Raw genomic sequence first — 27,984 nt, 5'->3', positions numbered from 1 at the left:
AAAATTCTTCTTACAGTTAAAATACGTAATCTGTACATGTCATAAAGTTTTGAGAGAACAAAGATATTTGAGAAAAGAGAAGAAAGTGGATATATTTCATGAGGGAAAGTGCAGTCGCAATTCATCTAATACAACTTACTGGTAAAATAATGCAAAGTGAATCACGAGAATGAAGATCTCGCAAGTGAAAGTATATGACGGTAACATTGAGAAGGTGAAAAATGCCATTTTCTCTCTGACTGTGCTATATTTATCTTTAGTCATTTATTTACTTTAAATTGCCTTTATCCTTATTCGTGATATTGAGATAAGACCTAAAATTTGCTTTTTGATGAATATATGAATATTGAAGACATTGGTTTGCAGTTTTCTCTTTGAACTAGTTTGTAAGCGTCATTCATTGACATAAGATTTATGCAAAATTTTATTCAGAAATTCTCCTATATAGCGCGCAAAAAAGCATTGCTTTTGAAAACTTTCTAAGCACAGCAGAACGAGAAGAAACAGAATGATGAAATCCCATTTGTTGCTGTCTTTCACGATTGTATTTGTTCTGTTGCAGGTAAGGGACGTTTAAATTTCTGAGTACGTAGCTATACAAATACAGCAAACTAGCTTTTTCCACGCTTTTTATATTTGAGATGAATGAGATTTCTATGATATTTAAATACAGAATCTAGTATTTCATTTCTCTAAATCTACCAAAATCATTTATAATTCATCCGAGTTTCGTCCTTTAATAAAAAATTGCTATGATTATTTGCAGCTAGCTGTAAATGAAAAAAGCAGAAAGAATTGTTAGAATGTTTTTGATGGGAACTTGTTTAAACGAAATGGAAATGTCTATAATTATTCTTTTACAGCTTTAAAGGTAAAAACAGGGTTGCATGTGCATCACCGGTTTCTCGAACGAGTAGACAGTGATACCTTTCAGATATTTTCTCTTATCTCACTGCATGTCTTCAAAGTCTAACTCGTAACACATCCTGCGAGTAATAAGAAGGGCCGGAGTTCGAAACTGGCGGAGTATCACGTTTCCTGATTAAAGTCTAATACACTTTAGAGGCGATGCTTGTGTTGCATTTTTTGATGAATTAAAGGAACATAACAGACTACCCTTACGATTGTCTGTTTGAATTTTGCATGTAGCTTTCGTAACTGCTATGTAGTGCTATTATATTTCCTTCGCAACTTATTAAGTTAAAATTGTGTATTCTAGGCATGTCTATAGAGTTTTAACCACAAAGAACTATTTTATCAATCTTAGCTCCAGCCGAAGCTTTCTTTCAAGGACCTTTAAAGCTAGTTTTACTCTATTTTAATAAGAGAAATATAATTATTAAAAATTACAAAAAGGATATGCAGGACCTCTAAAATTAATCGCTCTTGACCCTATAGTTGTAGGCAATAACTACAGAGTGAATCAACTAATGTAAATAATATGACAATTTGTCTAAATTCGAAATCGAGTAAGGATGCAAAGGTTTGAATGCTTACTCACAAATTCTTCAGTTCTATAAGAATGATTGTCTGTCGTAGTGCTGTTAAGTGGCTTAATAAAGTAGTACCAAACTCTAGCTTATTTTATTTGATGTGCACACAACTACAAAATTGAACGGGAGTTCAAAAAGAAAGTTAAAATCCAGTTATCATAAATGGTTTTGGGCTAAGCAGGAAAGGCTTCACGAAGTATCAAATGAAATGTTATTGTATTTTCACTTTTCGTACGATATTTATTCAAAGTCTTACAGCAAAATTCAATACCTTACAGCAAATAACATTGCGTGAATGATTACTTTAACATATTTCTTACTTGAATCTGTGTTAAAACTGTAACGTTGAAGTTATTTTATAAGGTTATTATTGTTTTAATTAACCAGTTATGGTTTAGACCTCTACTGTAACTTCTCTTTTCCGTTTCCTTATCAGAAATGCAAATAAGTTAGAGAGTATAAGTTGAGGGCTTCGGATTTTAAGATAGAGCGTGTTCCTGTATCTCGAAGCTATGCTACTCGGTTTTGGCATTTCTGATCAGATTGTAATTCTTCGGCTTTGCGTTTTTGCCGCCAATATTTAATTGTTAAGCCGGTGAGAAGTTTTGAGCTAATTTAGAATTTAAATCAACTGTGTAGATTTTGACTAAAAAGCTTAATTTTAAATTAGAATCCGACTTTAATTTAATCGTCACAAGTGTTGGTTGTTTTGTTAAGCATGAAATGTGCATTTATGATCAAGTTCTGCTTTAATAAAAAGGTTGTTTAAAATTTTTATGTGGCATTTTCTCCCGCCTTTTAGCATGCTTTCATGGTGTTATACCATGCATCAAATAACCACGCTCGACACGTCTTCAGGAGGATCGGAGTTAAATCTCGGCGAGGGCATCACACATTTTTCACGTCCCCAGCATTAAAAAAAAACCTGTTATCCCTATATCTGTTCAAGATTATGTCGTTACTTCAGGTACAGCAGTAATTCTCTTAATGTCTGTAAGGGTTTTATATAAGTTTATGCTATCAAAGAAGGACAAACTATAAATTTGATAATAACATGCACACAACCCTTGGGATTAACTTATTTTTATTTCTTGTCAATAGCAAATTGAATTAAACGCGCAGAGTTAGATTTTAAAGAAGAAAACTGACGGTTTCAGTTATAAATATTATTAATATTTTTATTAATGTGAAAACATGTGATTATTCCATCTTTTTCTCAAGATGACATAATAAACTATTTCCCATGTATAGACAATATAGTAAGCTCGGCTCCAAAAGATTACTTTCATACTAAGTTGTAGTTCTGCATTTTCTAATACGCATTTTCAAACATTACGTTTTAAAAGACTGATATTTGGGTCATCATTTGCAACGTTTAAATTACTTTTTTTAAATATTTTATCAGCTACTTTTTTAACTTTTCGTTTAGTTCTCTACTTCCGAAACCTTCCTTCACAACACGAACAGGCAAATTAGACATTTATGATAGCAGATGAAGAAAAATCATATCACCTATAGTCTGTGAACTTGCAACTGCCATGTTAATTGCTGAGCTTCAGATTTGAGATATAAACTTAACCGAGAACTTAAAACCGACATAATTCATTTCGTTATTACTGCTAGAAAATATTATATAATACCGAATTAACTGCATTATAATACGCCTTCGTTGTAAAATAAACCTGATATTTTCGACTTATTTCACCAGAAAAGAAACTCTTCTAGTATAACACTATCTTGTGTGTACAAGCTTGATATTTAGAAAAATTTTTATTGAAAAGAAAAGTAAATGGTCTAAGACAGCGGTTTTCAACCTTTTGACTAACGCGTACCATCTAAACAAAAATTGAAAAACTTTAGTACCACCACTACATTTTACAATGACTATTTTTCAAATTCTCAATAGAAATATTTTGTCATTTACACAACGTATTGGCTATTTGCGTAAAATATGCACACATAAAAATCTTAGATTAAAAATTGGTTACAATTTTAATTATCAAAATGTAAGTTCTAATATTTAAATTCTAACATTTGGTGTGAAATTTCCCTCTGTTTACGATAGATCAATTTTATTATGTCTGGCCTTATTTTACTTAGCTTTAACCGTAAATTAGGACACACTTTTAGTTTTGTTCCATATTTATTCTTCAGATATAACATAGAAGAAAATCCTTGTTCACGCAAATGCATTGTGCAAAAAGGCAATAAAAATTTAACAGCTTTTTTTGAGATACTTTTAAATCCTTTTCTCCGTTCAATCAAAAGTTAACCAGTGTGTTATTTTTTAATCTTCAGCTCGAGTTCTATCACAGGAAATTTCTATCAACTGTTTTTTTTTTTTTTTTTTTTTTTTTCTCTTCACGAGATTTTTGAACTTAATAGTTAAAAATACTTTGTTTCTTTGCATACCACCTATTTTTCTCTTGTGTACCAACAGTGGTATGCGTACCACCGGTTGAGAATCGGTGGTCTAAGAAATGTAACTGGAGATAATTTTATAAATGAAATAAGTTTCCTTTTAACGTAAAATATAGAAATAACCCATAAACGATAACAATTTATTAATTTTAACTTATCTGTGTAAAAATGATACACTGAAGTGCCATTCAATCAGAGATAGCTGGTTCGAAACGCGTAGCTGCCACTTTGGCCTTGATAATGGATGCCATATGAGTAACAATATGGAAATGTTGAAGAGGTATGGGCTGCCAATCGAGAACTAGAACTTCCCATTTCTCGTAAATTCATGAGTATCTTTTCCTGTACTTTCGAAAATTCCTCAACCATATCACGTTTTTCCAAAATGATCCAAAGAACAAACACACAGTGATATACTTTACTAATCGTAAGACCTTTGTAACACCATCCATACCTCTGGAACTTTATAATCAAATACATCATGGAAACGTTGAAGGTATGCTACACTGCAAGTCTCCTGACACATTGAAGCAAGGAAGCAGGGAATATCACCGTGATAAGCCTCGGGTTTTGATGACTCTTACAAGTAGCCTGGCTTGCGATTATATTTCAAATAAGGACGTCATGTTCCACATACGTGTAAATGCAGATGAAATTTAGATTCGTAACACTCACTTACAAGCCAATAAAACTCCAAAATATGTTATTTTTTTGTATTAATTCCTTAAGAACTAGTATTAATTCAATATATTGCATTATTATTACTTTGTTTCCTTGTATTGTATTACAATTATTGTATATTAATAGATATCACTGATCATTTCTCATAAAATATGAACCGTAGAAACTAAATAAAAACACACTTGAGGAATTTTTTTACTTTCTTTCAATAGATTTGTAACGACTACAACGGTAACAACATTGTAAGCTCATTACCCAATATTACAATATTCTTGTTGGATTTTGAACTTCGATTGTCGTCTATCAACTCAAAATGCATCATTGCTGCAACGCAAAACTTTTTGCAACGCAAATTTAATATGAAATCAACACTGAGTAAATTATCCATATTCTTATGATAGGAAGTGCGCTAAATGAACAAATTCAGTACGATACTTCGCTAAATGACAGTTATATTGAATTAAAGATTTTAATACAGTGCTAATTTATTTCAATTAGTTAATCTTAGGGCTAGTATACGAAGCTTTAAACATGACAGTTATATTGAATTAAAGATTTTAATACAGTGCTAATTTATTTCAATTAGTTAATCTTAGGGCTAGTATACGAAGCTTTAAACATTTTATATATTCAACTATAGGAACCTCTATTAAGCTTTAAATATTAAATTAAGTATGCATAATCCAAAACGTTAATGACTTTGTGAACACAAAATGCAGCTTTTTGTGTTCTCGGAGAAAATAGTAAATTGTAGTATAACAATGTAAATCATCCTAAAAACTATTTTTTTTAATCTTTTAGAGATGCAGGTGTGATAGTAATAGATACAGATAATAGAAGGTTCGCTTCTAACAGCGCAGACGTTTAGCTGCAACGTTAACAAAGTTTGGTTCGTTTTATAGTAAAATTTCATCACACTTCCTAAATAGCATCTCGAAACATTTTAGATAGTCAATTACATATGTTTATATTAACTTTTGATTTCAGATGGTATCGAGTAAGTCCTGTCGAGTCAATAACAACTGCCCCAAAGGACAATGCTGCCTGGAAAAGGATGGGAAGAAGGAATGTTCAGATTTGACAAAACCTGGTAAGATGATAATCTGAATCAGCAAACAAACATTTCATATCTGAGATTCATTAGCTTAAAATAACTGAATAGATTACAGGTTTAATATTTAAAACATCTTATTATTATATTTGGTCAACTAAACTCACGTTATCAATTTCACTAATATCATCTGAAGGCTGCCCTCAGTGCAATACAGCAAGAAATACAATACAGCAAGAAAGATGCATTTCTAGAGGGAATATAACATTTTATATTTATTATTCAGCAAATGACATTTGAAATAATTTCTTGGCCTCTGTTTGCTTTGAATTTAAATGGATTCAGCAAAAATAAAAAATATGCAAGTCGTTATTAAAATATTTTTTTCACAAATTATATTCACAAAGCAGAAATAAATATTCAGAATTTTATATATGTGCTTCCTTCGCTACATTTAATTTCTGTCATCTAATTAAATTTGTATTTCTAAATATGTAGTCTAAATATGTATTTCTAAATATGTAGTCTTTAATCCTTTCTCTATTAATCGCAAAACTGGAATTTTCTTCTAATTCTTGCACGAAAAATTCGAGAATTTCAAGATTCCGGTGATTCAAGAGTATTTTTGGATTCGGCTCAGCAAAATTTAAAGTTTTATCCCATCTTTAATTTCTTCTATTTTGGTTTGTCTAAGGGAAGAGATGCCGAAGGAATTTCTAAGGGAAACTAACTCCCATACACGTTACACGTGAGGAAAATCCCGAAAACGACCATGCAGCCATCCCGTTCATGGGATTCGAACCTCCGACCGAACTGCCAGTGTTGAGCAACTTTACAGCTTAATTGCTAGGGAGTCCTATTGCTGGTGAGAAACAAATGTTAGTAAATGTTAGTAATAATGACATATAAAGTTTTGTTTTCAAGTAATAAAAGCTACAATTTATTAATTGTCCCATTACTGGCATAATACCTTCGCGAAATTTCTGATTATACCGATATTTCTATTAACAGCAGAATAATGCAATTGGCCACGAAATGAATGTATATTACTATTTCAGGAAGGTGAGGATTTTTCCTTAATGATATTGATAATGCCGGAATCCTTTAAAAATATTTATATCTTATACAGTAACAAAAATACATTTCTAAAAGCAACGCTTAAGTTTTCTTTCTTTTCTTAGGTCATCTTTGCACAGTGAGTAATGGTTCAAATTCACCCCAAAGTGGCACATGCTATTGTATACCGGGTTATCGTTGTAAAGAGCTAAAGGAAAAGGAAGCGGTAAGAAAGATATAATTGCTTTCTGTTTGATGTTTGTTTACTTGCTGATTAATAAAACAGTAAATATTGCAAACCAATTAAAAATTGTGTACCGTATTTTTCGCCGTATAAGACGCACTTTTTCTCCCCAAAATCAGGGGGGGAAAGTGCCTGCGTCTTATACGGCAAATACAAAAGCCCACCATGGCCCTCCGCTGCCCCTCCACCTCTGCATACATACCTTACCGCAGGAATACTCGGCCACTCCGTTCCCTTCCACCTCTTGGCGCCGTCTGAGACCAGGAAGCCCCGCTCTGCCTCGCACTGTATTTAGACGGTCTCTGCCTCGCGCCGCGATTGGCTGAGCGAAGAGGCGCGTGCCTTCGCTCGCTCCCGCGCTGGCTTTGTGCACTTTTTAGTCTCGTAAGCCAGCGCGGGAGCGGGTGAAGGCACGCGTCTCCCCTCAGCCAATCGCAGTGCGGGAGCAAGCGGAGGCGCGGATAGCTGTGAGCTGTGATATATGTAGTATGGTATATCTGAATGAAATATATCATATTTCATACCACCCCATCAAGATGTCGAAGCAGAAGAGACTGGCATATAAAGTTGCTTTCAAGCTGAAAGTAATAAAATTTGCTAAGGAGCATGGAAACAGAGCAGCGGAGAAACACTTTGGCCCACCTCCAACTGAGAAAATGATAAGAGAGTGGAGGAAACAGGAGGATCAGCTCCAAAAGTTGGATAAAAGCAAGCACACCTTGCGTGGACCAACTGCAAAGTGGCCAGAGTTAGAGGTAGAAGTAAAGGAGTGGATCACACGTCACCGGCAAAATGGACTTTCTGTCTCAACAAAAATGATAATCTATGAGGCCAAACGCATTGCTGTGGAGAAAGGCATTCAGGATTTCACCGGATCACCATCGTGGTGCTATAGATTTATGAAGAGATCTGGCCTTTCTATGCGCACCAAAACCAAAATTGCACAAATAATGCCAAAGGAATACTATCACACAAGTGTGTGAATGGGTTAAAAGGTCATGGGACTCCGTAAAGAAAGACATTGTTGTAAAATCATTCAAGAAGTGTGGCATTAGTAATGCCTTGGATGGAACAGAAGACGACGTCTTATTTGACACCAGTGAGGAAGAAAGTGATGACAATGACTGCGTGGATCTGTCCTTCCTCATTTCTGATAGCAACGAAGAAGAGGAATTCTTGGGGTTAGAATAAAAACATGACAGCCTTATTTTTGTTACTTTCACTGTTTGCTGACTGTTTATGAGAGTAAAGATAGCTCTTAGTATGTTACATGGTTGACATAAAATTTTTCTTAAACTGCTGTTAACTTTATACAGTTGATATAAAATATTTTACTACAGAATTTGGTTCATAATCATTTTTTTCTAGATTTGCCTCCTTTAAAATTGGGTGCGTCTTATACGGCGAAAAATACGGTAACTATTTTACGTCATGATAAATTTATTTTTTTCTGATCACATTTGTGAATACCAGGTTTTATTTTATGATAAACAAAGTAGTGAGCAAATTAAAAGTATATCTAAAACTTGCTGCACCTTTCCTTTTGTTGGTTATGCCTAAAACTGTGAAATTTCCTTTTCTGAAATTAACGGCTCCAGATATAATCGATACTGTACATAAATTTAGCGAAATTAATGATGCTGAGTGGCATTTAGTTGACTTCGGGTTGAAATCCCTAAAAGGCTTGGATGTTTGTAAATAAAATGCATGGCGATGCACAAATCCTCTCGAGGGATTTGGAGATAAGGAAAGAGGGGTGGGAGGTGCTTCGATCTCCCCCCCCCAGATTCTTAAAAATTGAGATGGCGGTGTCCAAAGCAGTACCATCACGTACAAAGTCCCGAACGTTGACAACATATGCAGCTATGTGTTCCTTGCCAAGACGAAGCTTGAGGACGTATTCTGATATTAGTGTTAAACAAGTGAGATAAGTCATAACAACCTCATTATCGGCTTCATTTGTACGCATTCTGGCTCATTTCCATTTATCAGTCTCTTTCATTTTGTCCTGCCCTATGTGGATTGATCCGATTCCCGTTTATATTTTAAGATAGCTTACGAAGAATTAATATGTCATATATTACCCGAAACCTACTTTTATTTTATAAAGGGCGTTTGAGATTGCTCTTGCAACACACAAAAAATGTTGATAATTTGGAAAAATAAGTCTTATCTACCCATATCGTTAAAATGTTTAAACTCGCACAAACATCGTAACTCAGTTGTTTAAGACTTTTATAAGTGCGCAAAATGAATCGGACATCGAAGTCATTGAAGTTTAAGTGGCTGCAATTAGATAAATTTTTGTAACGTTCATTTTGCATTTTCAGAGAAGTTTATTCCTTATGGAAGATTCGTCATAGGCTAAATGATACTTTGATGCTTGGTCGGTTATACTGGCCTGCAGCAGGTGATAGTTATCCCTACTCTTGCCAGTTATTGAAAGACTCCCATTAGGGCCTCACTTGTTATACAACCGTAAAGAATATTCTCCAAAGGAGATAAGTACCTAACGAGGAGAAAAAGATTGAAGCTCCTTGCTTCAAAAATATGAAGACTGGGTAAGGGTCTGGAGATTGATCGGTGTCGATGCTGGTGTTCTCCCAGAATTCATACATTTGTAAAGACGCAATATCAAACTAAGTAGTAAAAGCACTATGGAATTCTTTCTCATTATTCCTCCTGATTGTTCAGTGTAATACGCAGCAAATAAGCACCGTAGTGCCTAAAAAATCTATCTTCCTCTAGAATGTCGTGTTTTTGCGAAATTTACTGCGTTATTTCTTAAAGTTCGCTCATAAAATCTTCCATTCACCGTGTGGTGAAATCTTTGATTGAATCTATTTTTAAATCGGAGTGCAAGCTTCTATTTCGTATAAAATACGGGGCACCTGTGATAATTCTAAGGGCTCTATTTTTGCAACAACTGAAGTTCTTTGTAGCCTTTTTCGCTGACAGTACTCCAGGCTAGACACACATACTTAATAATAGGCGTAATAGATGTGATATAGATTCTTTCTTTCAAATTAATAGACAGCTGATCATATTTAAGCAGTGAGAAAAGTTTGAACATTATTCCCTATGCCTTTACACACACTTTGACTATGCGAGTGGACCAGGTGAATGACCTATTAAAGGTAACCCGAGATAACTGCCGCTGTCCACTCTGGGAACCAGGGTACCGAAGAGCCTTACATTTACAACCCATGACGGGGATCTTTTCCTATATTTTGACGAGCGCGATTTAGATTTAATAGCAACAGCCGTATCATCGGTGTAACAAGCCAGGAGGGTATTATGATCGTCTCTGAAACTTTTCAGAAATCTTTTTTTCCTTTAATTATAAAAAACTCATATAAGCACCATGCAAGTTAATGATTCGTTAATCGAAAAGTGTACTTACTATTAAGATTCGAAACATTACGTAGGGATACTCAAATTAATCGTATTGACCATACCGCAATCAAGCATTTCATGATTACGTTTCGTATCTTAAAATTGTCCTTGTTTGCTTACAATTTCCTACGCGTATTTGTAAAGTGGCATTGATCTGAGGGGAACTCTATCATTTGTGCTGATTCTTGTACGTTTCTGCTTGCAACGCTCTGTCAGTTCTTGTTATGCGACCGCAAAGAAATGTCTTTGACATGTAGCGTTTTTAAGAAAACCTTCAACTGATACCACTGTTATGCTTCGGCAAATTTTAAAGGCAATGGTTTGAGTAAATCGCAAGTGTACGAATGTCCTGAATTCGAAAATGGCAACATGTCAGATGAAGTCTGTGCATAAATGAGAAAAATATTGTGAAAGTACGACAGCATTTTAATGAAGATCAACAAAAGTCCATTCACCAGATTTCTGAAAAACTTCTGTCCATCCTGCAGTTCTTTTGAAAGAACAAACACGGTAATGGTTGATTAATGATGCTACTAGCCATATCTTCTTTTTGCTCAGTGCAACATTTTCTTTTCTTCAGGAATAAAGGAAGCTTCAAAAATCAATTTATTGGCTAGAAAACCAAAGGATAAGGGGCAAAAGTTACGATGAGGTGCAGGAAAATATTTTTCATGAATAACAATCTACATCAAACGTTTCAGAACTGTTTTCATGTTTCCAGCATTAAAACAATCTTGCAAAAAATGCATTCATTCTTTTCTAGAGCACTTTAAAATTAATTAAAGTATGTAAGTGTTATATATGCTTAAAAGTAATTCCCCTTTTATTGAGCACTCTGTATACGTTTAAGAACAATTGTTCTACATCACGTAAGGTAATAGTTACTCAAACAGCATCTGTCAAAAGTCTGAATTATCTGGCGGCTTGAGAGAAACGGTGCGAAAAATAAGCTACGCTGTTGGCCATTAAAATTGCTTTACCAGAAATAAAAGCAAGTAGCAGAATTTTATTTATTGTACATATACTATATAACGGTAGAAAGACATGATTGAATTTATAAATAATTTGGGGTAAAAAGGGTGGAGAATTAACTATACAGAGCTGCATCTCTGGCCAAAATAACGGTTGTAATCCTGCTCGGTATCAAACCCAAACGGACTTGGATCCACGATCTATCCAAATATTGGTACTTCATTCCATGCCAATCATGGCCTGCCAAAACGGGGTTTGTCCAACAAAATGCCGGTATCCTTCAACTACTTATCCCACCGATTAATGTTATTCCTATGTGGTGGCGGTTCGCTATACACGCGACGATATTCACGTTGCACTTTGGTCACCGATTCGAATTTGTCAAGTATGGAAATTTCCGATTATGTTTTTACCACCAATCCTCGAATTCCATATCACAGATTATGTTCTTACTGCATTAATATAAATATTAACAAGACATAGTGCACAATAAAAATTAAGCTTTATTTAGGAACATCGCGCATACTCCCCGACAGCCTGCCTGTTTCGCTCTGCTCGCTACTCGTAAGAAACTTCTCCTCTAGGGTTGCCACACTTATCGGAGGGCGCAAGGCGCGCTCCTTATCGCCATCACCACAGAGTTTCCCCCAGTTCCTTTAATGGCTATTCAAAGGAACGACATAGGTTATGAAATTATTTCAGAGTATCCGTGCTGTCGGGTACTTTTTTTTATGATTACAAAATTAAAATATAAAATTAGAAAAGATCAAAATGAAATTCAATATATAACAAGGTATTGACACATATAATAAACATGAAATAACAAGAAATATGTTAAGATATGAATTTAAAAAAATGTTTTAAATTGTTATGTAAGAAGCAAGTTTCTTAGGGAAGTGAACATGTCTTCCCGATCTGGTGACAGTTTGTGTCTTAGAGAGTTCGTTTGCAGATTTATTCTGCTGAACTGTCTTTAAGTCTTTATTTGTTTTCAGTTCAGGCAAATTAGAGTCCGAAAGCAAATAGGCTGGTTTCACACGGTCTATAGACACAGTAGATTTCAGACCGTTAATATCAATTGTGAAAGTTTTGTCCGTTCTAGAAAGGACTTTATGCGGACCTGTATATGGTTGGCACAGAGGTGGCTTTACTCGATCGACACGTAAGTATACATGCGTACACGACTTTAAGGTAGCACTTACGTAACATTTTTCTTGGCAATGTGCAGATGTTGCTATTGGATTCAATTGTTGCATTCTATGCCGAAGATTCGTGATAAATTGTGTGTCATACGGAGATATCTTAGATGACGTTATCATATCACTAGGCAGCTTGAGAGTTGTGCCATACACCAGTTCAGCACAAGATGACTGTAGATCCTCCTTTACGGCTGTCCGAATACCAAGCATAACAACTGGTAGTGTTTCAGTCCAGTTATTGGTCTCGTGAGCCTTGAGAGAAGATTTTAAATGTCGATGAAATCGTTCAACAATGCCGTTGGACATTGGATGATAGGCTGTTGTTGTGATTCTGTTCGTACCCAAAATGCGCGTGAATTCTGCAAAAAGTGCGGATCTCATTTGAGAACCTTGGTCTGTTGTTATGATCGATGGGCAGCCAAAACGAGATATCCAACAGTTGAAGATGGCTCTGCAAATGGTTTCCGTTTTCATATCCGGGATGGGAATGGCTTCAGGCCATCTGGAGAATCTATCTATTAGAGTCAAAAGGTACACGTTGCCTTCTGATGGAGGTAACGGTCCAACGATATCCATATGGATTTCTGAAAAACGTGCATCAGGAAGAGAGAATGTGCCCAGTGGTGCTTTAGTATGCCTAGTAATTTTCGATTTTTGGCAAGATTCACAGGATTTCACCCAATTTTTGATATGACGTTTCATATCGGGCCATACATAACGAGAACAAATAAGCTTCGTAGTAGCTGCAATTCCTGGATGTGACAGATTATGCAGATGATTAAAGATGAGTCTACGAAAGGAATTCGGAACAAATGGACGAGGAATGTCTGTTGATATGTCACACAGAATATTACCATCAGAATATTGGCACGGTTTAAATTCCAGTTTCAAAGATGATGTGTTGTTTTTGAGAAGGTCTTGTACCTCCGGATCATGCCGTTGAGCTTCCGAAAATTTTTTAAAATCCAAAAATGGAGATTTTGTTATGGAATCAATTTCGATTCTTGAAAGAGCGTCAGCAACGACGTTTTTTGAACCTTGCACATGCCTAATATCAGTAGAGTACTGAGAAATAAAATCTAAATGGCGCAATTGTCGAGGTGAACATTTATGAGGGTTCTGTTTAAAAGCGTATATTAACGGTTTTTGATCCGTATAAATTATAAAATTTCTGCCCTCTAACATGTGTCGGAATTTCTTAATTGCAGAATAAATAGAAAATAATTCCCTATCGTACGCGGACCATTTCTGTTGACTTTTACTGAGTTTCATAGAGAAAAATGCTATAGGTTCCCATGTTTGTTGAGACAACTGCATAAGTGTGCCGCCTATTGCGACGTCTGAGGCATCTACCCAGATGCTTAGCTGGGCTCCGGGAATAGGGTGTCTCAAAAGGGTAGCCTGAGCAATGGCATTTTTGGCAGCAATAAAGGCTTGTTCAGCATTCTCGTTCCAATTTAATTGTGGGGATGAATCCTGAACACGAGAACGAGGTTTCTTTTTATTAATATAGCCTTCTAACAATTTTATTAAAGGAGAAAGAATATGTGCTGCTTTAGGTATGAAACATCTGTAAAAGTTAAACATGCCTAAAAATCGGCGAAGCTGAGTGAGAGTGGTAGGTTGAGGAAATTCTAAAATACATTTGACTTTGTCAGGAAGAGGTTCAATTCCGTTTTCACTAAGGTGAAAACCTAAGAAATCAATAGACGTTTGACCAAAGGTGCATTTTGAAACATTTATGCAAAGTCCATATTCCTGAAGTTTGGAAAATAAAGCTTTCAAATGCCTGCAATGTTCCTCAGAATCTTTAGAGGCTATGAGCAAGTCATCGACGAAAGCGTAAACGCCTTCTAAATCCCGCGTGACTTCATCTATAAAACGTTGAAAAGTCGCAGATGCATTGCATAAGCCGAATTGCATACGGATACTTTCGAATAAACCGAATGGTGTGCATATGGCGGTTTTGTGGATGTCGGCTGGGTTAATTGGTATTTGATGGTATGCCTTAATCAGGTCGACATGACTAAAAATTTTAGTACCGTGCAATGCAGCAGTAAAATCGGCTAAACATGGAATAGGGTATTTGTCTTTTATTGTTTGAGCGTTCAATGCTCGATAATCTCCTACAGGTCTCCATTCCAGACTTCCCTTTTTTGGAACCATGTGAAGTGGGGATGCATAATTGCTGCTCGAAGGTCTCAAATGCCCCAATTGCATCATAGTTTGAAATTCTTGTTTTGTTATTTTTAAGCGATCTGGAGCTAACCGACGAGGTTTTGCAACCACAGGTGTACCTTTGGTTATGATATAATGAACGGTGTTGTGTTTAACAGGTTGGTTAGGATCTGGTAATCTAGTAACTGAAGGAAATTCTTTTAAAATTTTGTGATATGGTGTATCACTAAATACAGTTTTTACTGAATAAATGCTTGCATTTTTCACGCAACCGACGGTTTTAAAATGCGTTTTTAAATCTTTGAGACATTTGTTTCTGAGATCAGGCACCAATTCAAAGAAATGGAGAAAATCTGCTCCAAGAATGGGTGTACTAACATTTGCTATAAGAAAAGTCCATGTAAACTGTCGTCTTAATTTGAAATCCAAAGAAAGTGTTTTTGACCATAAACATGAATAGTAGAAGAATTAGCAGCGAAAAGTGTTTGTTGGGACGAATTCCGTTTTTGAGAATTATTTGCTGGAAGTAAGGACACGTCAGAGCCGGTATCGACCAAGAATGAAAGGTTTGTTCTACGGTCACGAACGAACAGGCGACGTGAAACTTGAGGCAAAGAATAAGTCGCCTCTATTCTTTGCTGGTTTCGTTTCCCTGCCATGAACAAGGTTTTGTACATTTGTCATCTCTACACTTTTTCCCAAAACGTCTATGATACCAGCAAACAGAATAATCTCTCCTTTTGGAATTGCTTCTTTCCTTATTGCGATCTCCGCGATTTGGCGAGCGACCACGAGAAAGAGAAATGCGATCAATACGTTTGTTTAATTTTTCTATTTGTTTAAATAATTTATCCTCAAGAGACTGATCGACTGTGCGAGAAACGGCACAAGTCCCTGGGGTTGGATTTACTTCTAAAATTCTGTCGGCAATTTCTGCAGCTTTATCTACAGTTAAATTGGACACCGCTGCCAAAATAGACTGAACAGTCGAAGGCAAACGTTGAAGGAATAATTCTAACATTAAGTTATCAGGAACATTTAAAGATTCTGCTCGACGTTTCATATTTCTAAGCAAATCGGAAGGTTTTCGAGAACCTAATTCTTCTCCAGATAATAATTGGCGAATTTCTTGCTGAGAAGATTCTCCTGAACGATTTATTAACTCAGTTTTAAGCTTTGCATATGGATCAATAGGGTCTGGTTTCATAAGTAAATCCCGTACTATTGAAGCAATATCTGGAGGAAGATGAGCAACTACATAATTATATTTAGTAATGGATTCTGTGATAGGTTTGGGGGTGGCAAGAGCAAAGGTACTTTCACACATAATAAACCATAAAGATGGGTCTGATCGGTTATAAACCGGAATTTGGACGGCATGAACATCAGACATTGTGCAAGGTTTTTAAGCCAAAATAAAAGCAAAAATTTTACTAAAGAAAATGAAATTAAATGATAAGTAGTAAACAGAATTATAAAATGATCTATAACTACTACTCATCTGTGATCCGGAGGACGAAAACCGATGTAATCCATTACTTCTGGTTTGGAGATCTTGAGTGATGGCTTGTAGTCAAAACCGAAAGTGCTTGAGAACTGTTCATACGATTTAACACAGTCCGGGTTACCATTATGGAGATTTCCGGTTATGTTTTTACCACCAATCCTCGAATTCCATATCACAGATTATGTTCTTACTGCATTAATATAAATATTAACAAGACATAGTGCACAATAAAAATTAAGCTTTATTTAGGAACATCGCGCATACTCCCCGACAGCCTGCCTGTTTCGCTCTGCTCGCTACTCGTAAGAAACTTCTCCTCTAGGGTTGCCACACTTATCGGAGGGCGCAAGGCGCGCTCCTTATCGCCATCACCACACAAGCAAGAGAACACCCTGAACTTTCCTCTGTGCGGTCCCCATCTCGACTGGCGTGTGCGTGGATTGGCTGATCTGCTGCTTCGCAGTACCCGGTGTTGCGTTATTACCTGTGTGTGCACATGCTTCCACATCATACTACGGAAACTTGGAGAGTTTTCCTTTTGTTTGGCGAAGATTTCACATTTCTATCTTGTTTTGTTGCCTTCCTGTGACGGATCAAATATCATCATGACTTTGCGGATGCACTGTATGTGAGCGAAGACATCATATGATGCCTTCGCTTTGATTTCTTGTATGATTACTTATGCTGCTATATCGGGAATATGCATTCTAAAACCTGACTCAAAAGAAAGTGTGAATAAATGCTTTTGATTAAAATACATTTTGAAATCATTATCTGAGTACATTTCAAATATGTAAATTTAATTTTAGTTCAAAAATGCCTTACTTTGCCCATCTGTACTAAATACGCTTTTTGAAAACATTATTCAGCATACTAGACGATAAAATACCCATGAATAATTCCTTCATAATATTTTAAGAAATCATATTAAGAAATTCTGCAGTAAAAGAACTTAATACTATAAGAAGTTATATACCTCTTTAATTAAAAAGCACGTTAAGAATCATGTTTACAAAATAGTAGCCGTGATTACTCCGTGATATGTACTTTATTTGCTACTAATACATAATGCATTATTATAAAATGAAAAATAAATCAAATATCGTGAGCTTCTAGAATAAATAAATTTGTCATGACTCTTAATTTTCAGTGTCACATAGATGTTTTCTGTAAAAACGACAAGGAAACCATTAGATCACGGTTTGATAGTATAACGTTGTTCAAATAAATGAAAAGATTAGATTTGACTGATATTTCCCGCTTTAAAAGTTTCTTGAAACATTAACTTCAACAGATATAAATACATAAAGCTATAATATATCAGAAAAGCATTTGATTTTCCTCCAAAATATTGATGCATACGATATTTTCTCTCATACTTTTCTCTCGCATGTCATGTTTTGCTGAGAGAAAATGGAAGTGAGAAAAATAGAAGAATTTGTTCGAAACTAGTGTTGTTTCCTATTAGTAATATTCAATAATAGAAAAAAGGTCTTTTCAGGCAGATTTAATGTTTTGAAATTTAACATATTAGAAAAAGCTTAGAGAAACTTATCAGCAAATAAAAGCGTATTATCCCTTTACTCTAGTGAAGTTTCCTTTAAAAGATCGAATTAGCAATTTACTAATAATACCTATAAAAATGGAACAAAAACAATTCAAAGCGGATTACTAGCTTCTTTGTTCCAAATAATTATAAATTCGTAATTTCCCTCGTCTGATGAATTTCCCTTTAACTCTTTGAAACTTTTGAATTCCATCTGTTAAAGTTTCATCAGATGATATATTAAATGGCTTTAAGATTGCTTTTAATCTTATGCGAATCACAACCATATCCATTCGCCCCTTTTGTAAAATAATCTTTATTCACACGATAGGTTTGCCTTTGTATTTTCTAAGCAAAAAATACATGGGTATTATTTTATCACAGAAATATGGTCCTAAAATAAGGATGCGAAAATAATTGCAGGAACTACGGTTTACGATGTTATTTACAAGAAACCAGACAAAACACAACTTTTAGACACATAAGCTCTACTTATATAACTGACATAATTTCTAAGTTATTAAAAATATTAGATTAGCAACAACGATCATAGACATAATTTTAAAAAATTGGGGGAGATGCACTACAGCTACTACACTAGATGGTACCTGCAGTGCAACCCTGGTGCAATCGTCGGATTTCATCTTAGTTTTGCACTAACGAATATACAAACTTGGAAAGTAAATGTTTAAAGAATGTAAACCAGGAAAGCATTCACCGAAAGCCTGGATTTCGAACTTCTTTCCTTCGTTCAAAGTTGTATAGCCAAAAGGCAGAGCTTATTGGTAGAAAGAGATCTATCACATCATTTTAATCATCTTTTATGGAAAAAGATGTCGAGGTTATTTGTATTTTTTTTTTTTTTTTTTTTTTTTTTTTTTTTTTTTTTGCATGACCCATTATTTACTTTCCAGAAAAGTTAATCTTTTCACTTTAAATATGAGTTTTCATAAAATATATAACAAGTAATTAGTAAATTATAATGTGTAAATATTTCTTTTAAATGTTTTTTACAGGATGTCTGCGTGAATAATAGCGAATTCAATTCGGCGAAACGTTAAGAAGCATCCTGATCTTAAGCTGCTGTTTCCAAATATAAACTACTAGTTATAGAATTTTTATTTGTTATCTGAAAAATGAAATCGTATTTTGAAGTAATCCAGAATTCCTTATTAACGTAGATATATTCATGTGTTGTCGATTATGAAATTAAATAAATCACCTATACATGTTTATAGAAATTAAGTTGAAAAACATTAAACTGCAATGTTAATCTATAATAATTGTATTATTTTTGTAATCCTTTTATCGTCTTAATAAAAATAATGTGATTTCTTGGTATAATTTCTAATTAACGTTGTTGAGTAATACCTTTAGTTGAGTATTAATGTGAATGTTAATAGTGTTTCTAAATATTTTCTGAATTTATATGAAGTTATCAAGTCAGTTGAATAAACGTGAAGTCAACAGGGATAATGTATTTTCAGAATATCATAAAATATGTGATAACGTACAAGTGAATTAAGAGAAGGAAAGTAAGTAGAGACTAATTATAAAAGACTCATACAACACACAGGTATGAAACCAGAAAAGAAACAAAGGGTGATCAATGATAATGTTCAGTATTTTAAATTGAAAGTGGTACTTTCAATATGGTGACTTAAAATATTAAAATAAATTCTGAATTTTTAAATCTAGAACTTCAGAAGACACTTTGAAAATCCTGACCACTGAAATTCTTGGCTGACAACTATAAATTAAATGATCATGATTAAAACCATTAATCTAATAGACAAACTGCTTATTTTTTATTCACCAGACACAAGTACAGATAACACTTCCAATCTTCACTTATGCAAAAATATGAGATTACCCACTGGAATGAAAGCATTTAAAATACCCATTGTAATAATAAATGAAGACATTATGTTAAGTGCAACTAAATGTTACGTTTCTTATCATAATAAAACAAACAAATAAATGTCTAAACACTAATTTCTGATTACGAAGTAATAATATATTGTAATAACTATTGCGTTAGCCTGAAGCTGAGCGATATTTTTTTGTCTTTGTAAGAACAGATTTTATATGAATATTAATATTAAATATATTATATAAACTGATATTAAATAAACTGATTGCAGATGAGCAAATAATCCTTAATAATAACAGTCAGCCAAGAGTTTTAACAAAAGAAAAATATAATATCTATTTTTAATTTGTGCTATAGAAAAAAAGTGGCCAATTTCTGTGTACATAGGATCGACCTTTTTCTCAAAATACATCAGGATCTACCTACTACTATTCCCCAAAACCTTCTGTGACTTATATGGACAGATTGGTTTGTAGATTTATAATTTCAATTTCTAATTCGTTTTTGTGTTTAAATCCTTTTGAAAAAAAATCTTAAAAAAACTTTTTTTTTTTCAAAATCTCAAAATATGGTCTCATATTCTTCAATCCACTTTTCAGTTTCTCAACTTATTTTTCAATATTATAATTACAATTTTGACGGTTTTGAAGGTGACTAAACATACTTGAAAATGGTTTTGCTATTACATGTTTTGCCATCAATTATCAAAATAGATTTAGTTTTGTACGCATTAATGCTACTTTTCGTTTAAAATTTTGTCTTATATTTTTTCTTTCCAATTCTATATTTTATTTAAGTCACTTAATTTTGATGATGCACAGTCTGTAATAACCATCGAAACAAGGTTCATCATTTAAAATTGCAGATTCTTGTTCTTGTTTAATATGTCTATTATTTTTTGTATTTAATCATTTGCTAACTAGTACTTGTTGGTGAATTATGCAGTGATAGCTCAAAACAATTAATAATTCGTCAGCATTTTTGTATAGAATTGTAAACCAATTTAAGAGGCCTATCATTGCATCTCTTGTTATTGAAACTATAAAAAATGGTAGCTTCAAATTAGAGAAGAAGCGTTAAACACAGACGAATATATATGCATGTCTAATTCTTTCTTTCAAATAAATCATACCCAGCAACACTTCTGTAGATGATAATAATGTTTAAAAATCATACGAATAAAACTAAGGCTATGTCGTTTTATGAAATTCAAGGGGGAAACGAGAACATCTGTTAATGACGTTATGTAAATATCCTCTTGTATTTTCACTGGATTTGCCGCATGACAGTATTTCGATACAGTTGTAAATCTTTATTTGTAATAATAATTTCGATCTTGTTATTAACTACTTTAAAAAGAGAATTTTACATTTTCAAGAAAATTTATTTTTTAAACTTCCGTTCTAAAATCGTATATATATATATACGTATGTGTGTGCGTGTGTGATGATAAAATTTTTAATTTTATAAAAAGAGAACTCGCGCCATTTTGCGTCAGAGAGATCACCTTCACCCATTGCTACTAAGATCTGTGCTGATACCCTTCTCCCTTTCTTTGTTCGAATTATGACGAAGTGAATTTAAACTTAATTTTATTTAGTAAAGCGTGATAAAATGCCTTTCAATTGAACAAAGAGATGGAGATTATAAAGTTAACTTCTTCTGTGTCACCATTTCTTCCAAGCTTCATTCATGTGCCCGACTGCCAAGATATTACATATATATATATATATATATATACTAACATTTGGCTTTACTTTGAATGATACAGTAAGCACCGCACGTGATTTCAACTTAGGTCTTTTTAAAACGCTTTGTTGAGCTCTTATTTGAGTATTAAAATTTCTAATTAAATATTTTTCTCAAGTCACTAATTTGTGGATAATTAAAGCTGCGTTCGAGAGTTGATAATATCTTTTGTCGTCTTTGATCGACTAATAAGTACTTCGCGATCGGCTTGTTGGCCATTTCTGCTCTAGAACAGTTATAATCTACATGTATAAACAAATATGATACAGAAAGCTTAAATTTTCTAAATATGTATTTTATAATGTGGAATATTAATGAAAAACATAAACACGTAACGTTTCTCTAAATTTCTATACCATTTAGGATCGCTTGTAAGCAAACAGAAGAAAATATATTTCATATTAAATCATGATTTTGTCTACTTATTGGGCTAAGTAGCATAGCTTTGACAAGAGAACTGTAGTACATTCGAAACCCCCTAATTACATCCATTTACATCGTTACCTTTAACAATTTCCATTTTCCTTGTCTACAGCCGTAAAGATGGAACTCGAGGGAAAAAAATCACCTCGTGTTGCAGTTTTGTGTACCGCCTCACTCTTGCCTTCCAGCATCTTGCATTTGATGTACCTGAAGCAGTGTGCTATTATAGAAGTGAAGTTCTTAAAGTTTATTGTCAGAGGTCACTTATCGCAGTCGATTCATTGCGGACTGGGTGTAGATATCATTTTTGAAACGGTTTCATTCATTATCTCTGCGAAAAGTATTGAGCGATTAAACTCGAGTATACCCCAGCACTGCAAGCTACCCATGTACCGGAAAAACGGCGATGTCTTAAGGGGATTCATACACCTTAAACCCCTCATGATCTTCGAATATGTGACTATTGCAAGAATTGGGATATTTTATTTATTTTAAAAGCAATTACTTCCAACTTCTTACACCTGACTTCATGATATAGCTGCTTTGGAAACTAGTAACCAGAAGTTTGTGTTGCCACAAATATTTTTGTAATTTAATCCTCTTTGTGACAAAATATTTCGCCATATTTCCACCTTGCGCGCATGATATTTTAAAAATGGCTAATGGTACATACTTGAAATTGGACGGAATTCTTTATATGGGCACTAATTTCTAACTGAACCAACAATCTGATGAATATTTTACTATTGAAAAATTTTATGGACGAAAACATTACAAATGTTTTTCATGAAATACATTTTATAATCTCAACTCGAAATAAAATAAAATTTTAACATGAATTTTTTATAATTTTAGGTTCACAGTAGTTTCCAGACGTTATAAAAGCTATATATTAAATATGGAATTAAATTATGAAACAGAATGTTTTAAACTGTGCGCGCAAGTTGGAAACATGACGAAAAATGTTGTCACAAAGCGGATTAAATTATAAAAATATTTGTGGCAACACAAACTTTCTGATTACTATTTCAGAAAGCAGCTATATTATGTAGTCATCTGTAAAAAGTTGGTAGTAATTGCTTTTAAAATAAATATGTTATCCTAATTCTTGCAACAGTCACCTATTCGAACATCTTATGGGTTTTAAGGTGTATGAGTCCCCTTAAGTACAAGAACTTAATTTTCCTCTTGCATACTCTAACGTTTCAAACTCCCATTACAGAAATCAATAGTATGTATAAGATCGACTAATGTTTCATCACAGCGCTTAGTACATCTCCTAGAAACATTAAACTTTCAGTATTATGTTTGCAGAATTACAGGTCTGTGACATTAAAAATTTACACTGAATCTTTACTGAATATTTACGAGTATCCACGATTGTTTAAAGCAGATGTGTTACTCATACCTTCATTTTGAAATTCCACTTCGCAATAAATATCAAGAAAAATTCGACTTAATTTTTAGCATGTCTGCTCTCTTCATGAGTCATTTCATTCACTTTCTCCTCCAGCACCGTTTTGAACTGTATTTGATCCTCCAAAGTCCTTAGCATAGATCTCTTTATCGGCCTATTTTCATATTCACTCGCAATTTTAACTGTAAATTATCCTCCTGCCACTATTTTCCGTTTTTCCCTGCGACACTTTCAGGCCTTACACGTCTCCCATTTACCCTCATTCCTAGTTTCTTTTTTTCCAAGTCTTATCACTGCCGGATCCATCGGCGGCCGAGCGGTAAAGTCGCTGAACACTTGTAGTTCGGTCTGAGATTCGAATACCGCGAACGGGCTGGCTGAATGTGCGTTTTCGCGCTTTTCTTGTACGTAACGCGTATACGAGCCAGTTTCTCTTAGAACTTTCTTCACGAATGCCTTGCTTCCCTTAGCAGATAGTCCTTGAGTCCCCTTAGATTAGATCCCCAAGGACCTCAGGCAGATAGTCCTTCCTTGAGGCTTTGCCTTTATAACATAAACCAAGCTTTATCACTGCTGACTTCATGTCATCTTATCACTGCCGCGAGCTACCCACTGAATACACCAATATCGAATCTGATCGACCAAAACTACTTTCTGTCATAGTTTTGTCACTGAGTACAGTTGATCCTTTTTTGTCATGAAACGTCATGAATTTTCTGCTCACATTCCATATTTACAATAACAGCACAACCACCCTTCCTCGTATTTCTTAACAGGCCTTTCTCAGAGCCTGGAGTCTCGAGCATACTTGAGCCTGAATTTCCATTCCCTTACAAAGATACTTATTACATCTATCTTAAAATTTCTTCGACTAGTCCATATTTTTTAAAACCGTCTACCCCATCTTGCACCGTATACCAACATATTTTCCTTTATATTCATCAGCTCATACATCTCTTCAAACTTATGGCTAAATTTACATATTTATTACTTATCTGCATACGAAACAACATATTTCACTTTTAAAATCTTTTCCTTCGACTGTCAAATCGGCATCTCTGCAACTTTTATTATAATAAACTTTCGCTTTTCCTGGATTTTGTCCAAGTTTTCAGTGTCTCATCAATTAACATTTGAACACCATTTTGCTTAAATTCTGCTTCCCTTTCCTGCACATAAGAGAAGACATGACTTTCCTACCTAAAAAGAACGTATCATGTGTAGTCTCACGTTTTGCTGACCGCAGAGCATATATGTCAGCCCTTCAGTATGTCTAGCCCAGCTTTGCAATTGTGTTTCTACATAGCAACGAATCATATGCAATATATTCCTAGCAATATTCGATTGACGTATCATTTTCAAATGTTTTATTTTAGGTCGCTGCACAACTTCTTAAAGATTTTATTATGTATTATTATAAAAAAGTAGTCTGTTATCCGACTTAATGGAACCCCCACATTTTAATATATACCTTTTTTTTAAATAGTATTAGCGAATGGCTTTGGCGATGCCTGACCTAATTTTCAAAGCGTCATTAATTAAGACTCTCATGGAAAGTCATCTACAAATACTGATAGAAAACGTGATTTATTAACCTGACGTGTAGGGTAAAGTCCTAACAATTGTATAAATAGAATCTCATTCAGAATGTAAGGAGCAAACTTTATATGCTTAAAATTCTAGCATGTGGCACAGCTCTTGACATGCTCATGCGTAATTTGTTTGTAAATTGTAACTCAGGAAAGAACGCAACATATCAAGCACTCTGTGTTATTTTTCACATGCCTATGTGCTCCGAAATCAGGACTAGTCTGTAATTTGCGTAATACTTCTAATCACAAAATAGTTGAAATAACTCGCCTTACTTCAAGAATAGCATTCATGTTATTTTTATACATCAAAGTATTAACGATAACTTCATAATGACTATGAACTTCATAACATACACAAAAATTTTGGTGATTCATAGCCACAATACATCCGAAATGTGCAACAGTAGCAGTTTACGTACATAACCTTGCTGACCATTAAAAATGCTGACTCATATTGATGTTCCATTTTGACCACTTTTCATTTATCTATTTTTTCGCATTCATCATTACGGGCATTAAATTTTCGAATATTTACTTGATGAACCCTCTTTTATCATTTTGGAAGTTTTAAATGTCATACATTGATGTATAATCCTCTGAATCAGAAGATTTGCTATAAAAGCTGTTTTAAATAATATTTTTATCACTCTCGCAAGTAAATCTGAGAGTAATAAAAGAGGGTAAAGAAATATCTCCGAATTTTGCTACGTTTCATGGTTTTGCATATTCTTGCACATGTAAGTTACATTTTATCTCCATGTAAATGTCTATTTCAATTATCTACATGCTAAAATGCAAATGTTATAGACAAGGTTTTATCTACAAAAATTAAATTTGAACATACATATCAATTACGTGCTGTTCCTGATATTTAATTATTTTGTTTATAGTTTTGCTTGCAGACAAAACTTTATTTCAGTATAAATAGTTACTGGAATCATAAAGTCTGCTAATTTCAATTAAATTTTGCATTTAAATAAAATCTGTTAAAAGTACATAAACACATTACACATTTTAGAATAGCATCACTATAATTTATATGTGATGTGCATTTCTTATTTTTAAAATACGCTGAAATAACTCATAAAGACAACCTCTTGTAAAGCACCAACTGTGAATGTGACCAGTATTTCTAAGAATATGAATAAACTTTGAAATTCAGTTTTATCTCTACGTCTATGTAAAAAAATCTAGATATTTGTTAAAATAATCATAGGAAACTTTAAATCTACATCTAAATACAAAATCTTTAATTGTAACATTATAACCCAACATTACAGTAACATTATAAACCATTAGTATGATTTTTAAACATACAGCAATATTCTGGATTACAAAACTTCTATCAATACGGTTTAATTATAGACCGAGAGGAATTCAAAACAAACTGCATTGTATTTCATAAAAGAATTAATTAAAAAATTAGTATGCAGAACTATTTTTAGTGCCAAAATAATCGGGTTTTTTCCTTTACATAGTACGGTTTTTATGCCGATTTTTTTATGCGGATTATTTTTATGTGGTTTTAACAAAATGTGATATGATATATAATCTATCCTGGTGTTTCTTATTACGCAGTGTGATTTAATAGTACGTGTACAAATATCTGAGAGCAGCGGGTTACTCAAAAACGAATCGGGATCAGATAGTAATGCAGGGTCCGAAACGCATTATCATGGGCAAGCGTCCAGAGAACACCAGAAATAAAACAGCAACGAATAATGTATCAAAAATGTAAAAATTTCGATATTGAGAGAGATCACAGAAAGCTTTCGAAGTTCTAGGAAGCAGCTGACACACAAACCTGACATAGGCCCCGCATGAAATCTTGAAGATGTAGCTGCATACGACAAAATCTTCATTGTCAACGGTGTATCGTACACCACACTTTCCTGTGACCACAGATAAATAAAATCTAGGAAGTCTAGATTCAGCAATTGTGTAGACCAATGAATGAGGCCACTGTGCTCGATTCACTGATGACAAATATTTCATTTAAGAATTCTCGAATGTCAGGCTGAAACAGGCTGGGCGATGTCATGCATGGAATCACGTATCATGGCGCATCGACAGCTGGATCTGTAGTTTATTCAACAATTTCAGAAAATTTCCTCCATCAAATTTTATAACACCGTCTATCTAAATGAAGAGGCTAGAAATATGCGCAAATAATATCAGTGATACCTCAAAATTTCAGACCAAACACTGACAGCAAACCACTGTTGTGCAACATATTTGATGTAGCATGAAGGTTTTTCATCACCTGTACGTGCGTGTTATGTGCATTTTAGATACCTTCTCTGATGAAGCTGAAGTATGTAATGTCTGTGAGTAAAACGGAAGCCTAAAAGGATGATTTTTCACATTCATGCAGACAGCATTAAGCAAAAGCAAACTTCTATGAATAATCATCAGGCGACAGCAGTACGCGTTGGTTATGGTAGGGATGAATTTAGAGTTCAGGATCCTTCATATGGTGGTTTGAAGATCGAAGCGAGTAGCGATTGCTCTTGTGCTATGAAGAGGAGTGTCTTCTGCATGATGAAGCACCACTTTTTGATTTCATTGATCCATTTGCTTACTTTTCTTTTTTTCAAACTTTTCCACCCTACTACATATGGGGACAAGCCGCTCATACGGGAAAGTGATTAGTGACCTTGACTACCGTACTAAAGGCCCCGGGTTCGAACCCTGGAGAAGGCATGGATGTAATTTGTCTGTTTCTTCATAAAAGGCTACAGTGGCCTACCTATTAGGTGCCTCCAAAATAATGAGACCATCGCTCCCAGTCTTATTAGTGTCCAACGCTTATAAACGGCTAAAGCCTGCCATTGAGGGGAAAAAAAATTCTGGGGACAATTATCGAATGACGGCTTTCCTGCGCGGACAATTTACCGGACCTTAGCAACTCCCACTATTACGTTTGATTTTTCTTCCCGCTTTGCATTACTGTCTGATCTCGATTTGCCTTTTAGTAACTTAACCCTCCTAGAAGTCAGTGCACGCAGCGGTGGTTCACCCTGTTTATGTATATATATACCTATGCTCGAACAATTCCATTTTAAGCTCTGACAACTACTGTTGGAGGAGAAAAAGGCTTCTATTTTTAATGGAATTTGAAAAGAGCTAAAAGATGGGAAACCTTATCAAAAATATGAGCGAAGCATAGCTTGAATTAATGGTAAG

The 27,984-nt window shown here is 34.3% G+C and overlaps 1 protein-coding gene across 1 annotated transcript; it reads left to right on the top strand.

The window, feature by feature from the left end:
* Positions 1-403: 403 nt before the first annotated feature.
* Positions 404-20,858, top strand: LOC118179633 (uncharacterized). The gene is made up of 4 exons (XM_035348798.2): positions 404-562; positions 5,583-5,685; positions 6,828-6,928; positions 18,761-20,858. Exons 1-4 carry the CDS (start codon positions 509-511, stop codon positions 18,803-18,805), a joined length of 303 nt encoding a protein of 100 aa, XP_035204689.2. The 5' UTR covers positions 404-508; the 3' UTR covers positions 18,806-20,858.
* Positions 20,859-27,984: the final 7,126 nt, after the last annotated feature.

Source organism: Stegodyphus dumicola, chromosome 6, assembly GCF_044657685.1.
Source record: "Stegodyphus dumicola isolate Sdum_Otavi_A_Nest chromosome 6, ASM4465768v1".
In the NCBI taxonomy this organism is placed as follows: domain Eukaryota; kingdom Metazoa; phylum Arthropoda; class Arachnida; order Araneae; family Eresidae; genus Stegodyphus; species Stegodyphus dumicola.
The sequence above is the reverse complement of the archived record's forward strand: the minus strand, read 5'-3'. Positions and strand labels throughout refer to the sequence as shown.

Coding starts and splice junctions, on each gene's coding strand:
- LOC118179633 (XM_035348798.2), top strand. CDS start 509: ATGATGAAATCCCATTTGTTGCTGTCTTTCACGATTGTATTTGTTCTG. Junction 563..5,582: donor TTGTATTTGTTCTGTTGCAG/GTAAGGGACGTT, acceptor TTTTGATTTCAG/ATGGTATCGAGTAAGTCCTG. Junction 5,686..6,827: donor TTCAGATTTGACAAAACCTG/GTAAGATGATAA, acceptor TTCTTTTCTTAG/GTCATCTTTGCACAGTGAGT.